At 55.3% G+C, this 6033-nt stretch overlaps 1 protein-coding gene across 1 annotated transcript in view; it reads left to right on the top strand.

Moving 5' to 3' along the window:
• The first annotated feature begins 226 nt into the window (after positions 1–226).
• The window catches only part of LOC137483411 (ankyrin repeat and fibronectin type-III domain-containing protein 1-like), a 192250-nt gene continuing 186443 nt past the window's right edge, over positions 227–6033 (top strand). Inside the window, exon 1 of the mRNA XM_068206435.1 lies at positions 227–1629. Within this exon, the coding sequence (XP_068062536.1) occupies positions 1511–1629 (119 nt within the window). The 5' untranslated portion in view covers positions 227–1510. The remainder of the gene's footprint in view (positions 1630–6033) is intronic.

Here is a 6033-nt window from a genome sequence, read left to right as displayed (position 1 = left end):
CTGTTAGCCGGCATGAATGTCAGCGCCCGGAACGGGAGCAGGGAGTGGGGATGGTGCAGACGAATGATCCCCCCCAAAAAGCGCGGGCGGGGACGGGGACGGGGACCGGGACGGGGACCGTGACTCGGCCGGCCACAGGCCGCCGGCGGGGGCGGCTGCCCGGGTGTCCTGGGCCGTGCTCCGCGGGGCGCACCCAGCTGCTCGGGCATTTAATTCCAAGGGGAAAGCTGAGCCAGAGTCTAGAGGAAAAGCAAGAAAATAAGGGAGGAGGGAAGCGGAGGTCAGGAAGGGCTTTCGGCAGCGGATGGCCGTCCCTGGTGGCGAGGGGGCTGCTTGCAGGGGATGGCTCTAAGCAGGGAAATAGCGATGAATGCAGGTTGTTTATTTTTTAACATGGCATCCACACCGGAGGGATAAAAGGGTATTCAGGCAGCCCGGGGCTCTGCCAGCTGAGTTGCCACCAGTTTTCCTTGCTGTTTCCTCTCTTGGCATGGTGGGCAGTCGCCGTCAGACACCCCTTCCCCTGGATAAGCTTCACTGACTTGATCTGGCTTTGCTCCGTGGGGCTGGAGCAAGGTTTGGGTGGTTTTTTCTGAAGCCCTTGTTTTTTCTCCGCCCAGCTGGCGTCAGGCGCTGAGGATGCAGAGACAAGTGCTCCTGACTAGGGGAGGGCTGGCAGGAGGATTTCCCTTCGGGTTCGCAGCATCCCCGTGTCTGCTGTCTGCTGTGGAAAGGCTTTGTGCTGGAGCATGGGGAGCAGAGCTCACAGGTGACCTCTAACTGGATCAGCCTCTCTTGCTTTAAATGCCTCTCCTTGGGCTCAGGTGTTTGGTGACAGGCTGGAAAGTCATGGTAGCTTGGTGCTGCTGGCAGCTGAGGGTGCCTTCTGCTCTGGAAAACAGGGAGGGAGGAAAACTGGTGGACTCTGAATAGCCTTGGGAAGAGCAAGCAGGGATCCTCTCCACGCTGTAAGAACAGACCCTTTGGAAATTCATCTGAGCAGCTGATTTCTTGGGGTTTCTCATCGCCTCTGAGATCAAACCCCATCCCCTTCTTCATCCGAGGGCCACCACAGCCACGCTGGGCCACCTACTCAGAGGGCAGCTCCTCCACCTGCCCAGTGCCACTCGCCGTTGGGGCTCACAGACCAGTGCCAGTGCTACCAAGGGACCCTTTCCAGCGAACACTTTTAATTTTTCCTCTTCCTCCTTCACTCAGCTCTGCAGCATCACATGAAATACATGTGCAGCCACCAGCTGCTCAGAGCTGTGACCATCGCTTGGCTCAGGGAGACAGGACTTAGCACCCTCCAGATCTGAGGGCTCACTGGAGCACGCTGTGGACTGTCCAAGTAACTGGTGGTGGCTGAACTCCTCCTGCCCTGCGCTGGGTCCCTCTGGCCCCGCTCCTTCCCGGTGCCGAGGGCTGGTGGAGCGCACGGGGCAGCGGGCACCGCTGGGGTGTAGCATGCACGAGTGTGCAGAGGGACACAGGGACACCGGCGGGAGCCATGGCTTCGTTTGGGAAGCTGACGGAGTATTTCAGCCTGAGGAAGTCGAGGCCGGAGCTGCGCTCCAGGCGCTGGGGCCGGCGGAGCGGGAGCTGTTGCTGTAGTGTCACCGAGTGCAGGTACGGGGTGGCAGCCACCCAACTGTCCTGGTGCCTCTGCATGTGCTCGGGGGCTGCGGGATGGCATGTGCAATCCTCGGTGCTTTGCTTTCTGTTTACCTCTCTTGGGGCTGGGAGGGAACTGGGAGCAAGCCAAGAGCTCTGGGAGCATCACCCCATTCCCGTGTGGGGCTCCCGCACAGCTCATCGCTGCGGGATGTCTCTGGTGGGCTCTGTGACCAGGCATCTGTCTCCCTGCCCAGGGCACGTCCCAGGTGTCAGTGGCACATCTTGGGTGTCTGATGGGTGACCACATGCACCTGTGCCTGCCTTTCTCTGCCTGGTGCTCTCTGCTGTGCCACTGCACTGTCCCCTCATCAGAGGAGCGAGGTCACTGCACCAAAATCGCCCTTCCCTCCATCTGCCCCGTGCAAAGCCCTCTCTGCAGGGGCACCGAGACGTGGCTTCTCAGGTGAAGTGGAATCCGTGTGTCTGAGGTGCTGATGGAGCCTCCTGTCACATTGGAAGGGTCTGGGCAGTGGAGAGGGGAGCTCTTCTGGGCAGACAGGCACACGGCTCATCGACAGCTTGTCTGGGGTATGGATTGATGAGGGGATCACAGTGGGGATGGAGAAGGTGGCTTTTGGGCTGACTGGAAATTCTCGAGGAGCATGCGAGTGCTCAGAGTTGTGTGAGCGGGGTTGCAGACGTCCTTGTTTTGCATGTAAACACAGTTAGTGCAATTAAGAAAATTGCTCTGTGCCTGGGTGGCTTCTCCTTGGATGTTTTGTGCAGCATGTAGGACAGAGCTAGCATTCAGTGCTGCTCTGGGCTCTTCCCCATTTATGTGGGCTCAGCCTGAGCACTGCATCCCCAGTTCTCCTGCTGACCTGCAGTTGGTGCCTCCCTGCTGCTGTGGGGTGTAGGTCTGTATAGGGACACACAGGGCAAAAAAATAATACCAAGGCATTCACTTACCTTCCTCCCTGGCTGGTGAGCACTTTGTACTCTGTAAAGGCACTTAAAATATCTACAGATTCAAATGAATTTGGAGCCCCTCCTGCTGCTGCCTGTGCTGCTGCTGAGACAGTGAGGCGTGCACAGCTGCCGCTGTCTCCCCTCTTCCCTCGGTGGCTGGAGAGGAGTCGCCTCTTCCCCGCTCACTCGTTTCTCTAGAAACATTCCTGGCAGAGCCAGGAGCTTTGTCCTGCTCTTTTTTGGTGTCGTGGACAGAAACCCTGGTTTCTGCCCTCGGGTTTTTGCTGTCCTGCTGTGGAGCTGGGTGTGAGGAAGATCTGTTGTCCAGGTGCTGCTGGGCGCAGGGTGTGCCTGGGGTTTGCAGTGTGCAGCCAAGCGTGTGCCAGTGCCTAGCCCAAGGGAGAGGAGGAGGTGCCACCCCCATGCACAGGGTGCTATTGTCCTGAACCTTGGGGTGTGGGGCGAGTTGGGTGGTTTCCTCTGCAATGGGAGATGTCGTGGTGCCTTCCTAGCTCTGGGACGTGAGCCACACAGAAGTGGCATTGATGGTGTGTATCTCACGTACCAAATTTTCCTGGGGATGCTGGCTATGGATGTGGGACTCTGAGCAGCCTGCTCTGCTGGAAGACATCCCTGCCCATGGCAGAGAATGGAATGGAATGAACTTTAAGGTCCCTTCAGCCCAAACCATTCTGTGTCTGAGTTGTCCCCTCATGCAGGACTGTGGCTCACTCTGCATCAGATATGGCCACCAAGGCCAGTGCCCGTCAGGGCTTAGTGCTGTGTGGGGCTGATGGACCCCCTTCCCCCAAGCAGAGACCCTGTGTGTGCCCGGCTGCTCTGGTGTGGCCAAGCTCGAGTTGCATGGAGCTGTGCTCTGCCTGTTTTGCCCCCTGGGCCATGCGGCTGCTCCAGGGCAGCTCCTCCAGCCTGGATGTGTGTGTGAACAGATTTCCTGGTGTCCCTGACCCCCACAGTGACAGGGCTTGAGTGCACCTGTGGATACTGAGCCGATTCCCTTGATTGCTATGGTTGATTAGGAAAGTAAAAGTAAGTGTTGATTGAAGTGTGGGATGCTTTGAAATCAGTGTCACTTTTCAACCCAGCTGCTTGAGCTTCTGCCTGTTCCCCTGCTGCCTCCCCAATGTCTGTACCTTGAGAAACCCCAGGAAATCTCTATGGCTGAGATCCAACAGCCAACACAATGCTGCTGCTGCAATGTCTGGCCCTGCCCTTGCTCTAGATGGTGCTTCTTCCAGCTCAGCTGATCAGCTTTCTGCTTTTACTTCCTTTCTTTACTCTATTGTGGGCAAGTGAAGCATGGAGATAAGCTCCTCAGCTCCCACATTTCCACGCGCATGGAGGTTCCAGAGGTCCTGCAGCCCAGGTGCAGCAGGGTGATGTCTAACAGCCCTCAGCACAGCCCTGCCCTGGTCTTGCTCAGGGCAGCCAGGCTCCCACCATGCTTCCCAAGGCTGCATAATCCCCTAGGACCACAGGGAACAGACGTAGGCAGGTACTCAGTCGAGAGCTTCCACTGACTGGAGTTATTAAATTCTAAATATAGTGGTCCCACGCATTCTCATAGGACCTAACAGAAATCAGCAGGTGTGCAGTTACGGTTTTAAATAATATTCCTGCATTTTTAAACTACGCCTCCAGATAAAGCAACATGAGTGAGCTGGGATGAGTAAGTCTGTTGGGCTTGAGAATTTGTGAGCTCAGACTTGTGCACAGAAGTGGAGCCCAGCAGGAGATCATCTCACTCAGGGTGCTTTTGGGCAAAGGTCCTGCTTGCAGGAGCTCTTCAGCCTCTGCCCCCCTGCTCTGCCCCCACCTGTGGCACAGTGTGTCCCGCTTTGTCCCTCTGCATTGTGTCAGCTGGAGGCTCTTCCAGCCTGAGCCCTGTGCTGCAGGAGAGGCTGTGGCACGGCTGCCTCCTGTTATTAAATCCATCACCTGGACAGTTGTCCCTGGGGCTGGGAGGCCGGAGGTGTGACAAGGTGGGGATCAGGGTGTCCCTGGTGTGTAGCTGTGCTGGGACAGGGGCTGGCAGTGTGAGTGAGCACCCCAGCCAAGCCCAGCCCAGGGGAGCAGCTGATTTATTTGCAGCAACTTTTTTTCTGTCTAGCAGGGGCAGTGATAGATGAAGGAGAAACTCCAGGTGACAGACAGGCTTGGAGCAGGACTGCCCCATGAGGGATGAGAGCCCAGGGCATGGCAGGGAGATGAGGATTTGTCTGCAGTTCTGGGTGCAGGCGCCTGTGGGTGAAGCACAGGAGGTGCTTGCTGAGGTCTGGGGGGTTGTTCTTTGTGTTATCTTGTGGTGCCAGCCTTGAGGTGCTTGTGCCCAGCCCTGTGTGTTGTCTGGAAAGGCACAGAAGCTCTGCTCTGGCATGGAGGAGAAATGGAAGGGAAAGGAAAGTTATACTAAATAGTTCTTCTTTTAGTGTGCTGTTTGTAACCTGAAAGGCCTGGACAACTGATTTTGGGTTCCTGCAGCTTCTGCAAAGTGGATCAGAGCATCAGTGTTGTGTTGTTGTGCTGTCACTGGGCTGAGAGAGCAGTCCTGCCTGCTGTGAATGAGCCAGGGGGGCTCCAGGGTAGGCTGGAACTGTCTGGAGCATGATGGCACTTCCCAGGCTGCTGTTCACTGCCAGGGCTGCTTAGCAGTGAGCCAGCCTGGCAGAGTGTTGCCCTGATTTTTAAAAGTGTTACGTTTTCTTTTATAGTTCTTTTGAAAACTTTAAAGTTCTCATAAAACTTCTTTAGCCTTCTGATAATGTTTACATATTTGAGAGTCAGAGTTCCCACACAATTTCATGTGTAAATAGAGTAGTTTACATATTTCTCTGTGGGTGGAGAGAAACGATGGATTGATCTTTGGACCAGTGTGGTTGGAGAGGTGGCAATTCCATCCTCCAATCCACAGTCACCTTTGGAATTCTGTAAATACCAGATGTTTGAATAAAAGTGGCTCTTTTTTCTCTTTTGAACGTACCAAGCTTCTGTGTACTCATTTCGTGTCCAATAGTGGCAGCAGAGCACTGGGCTGGGACCCTGGGGGCCTGCATGGATTCTGGGAGGACAGAAGTCAGAGTTAACGGGTGTGGGAGAAGTTGTCAAGGGCACTCTTGGAGCTGCTCTCAGTCTGGGTACAATGCAGGAAAGCAGAACTGCCTGAGAAGGCCAGTTTTGTCACCACAGAGGTGACCTGCAACAGTAATTAATTCATTTTAAAAATCATTAAAAATCCCAATTGAAAGTCATTAAAAATCCCAAGTCCTGTCCAGAGGTGGCTTTTGAGAGAAATTTCTCCTCTAGACAGGGACTTGGGGACTGATTCAGTGGCTTTCACTGTTGGCCCAGGACTCTTCTGAGATAGATCCATTCCCTGGCTTCAGGAAGTTGATGCCTGTTCCCTCTTTGACCTCTCCCCTTCTCTGT

The sequence above is a fragment of the Anomalospiza imberbis genome, chromosome 16 (genome assembly GCF_031753505.1).
Source record: "Anomalospiza imberbis isolate Cuckoo-Finch-1a 21T00152 chromosome 16, ASM3175350v1, whole genome shotgun sequence".
Classification (NCBI taxonomy): Eukaryota; Metazoa; Chordata; class Aves; order Passeriformes; family Viduidae; genus Anomalospiza; species Anomalospiza imberbis.
Note: the sequence above shows the minus strand (reverse complement) of the source record. Positions and strands in the feature narration are given on the sequence as shown.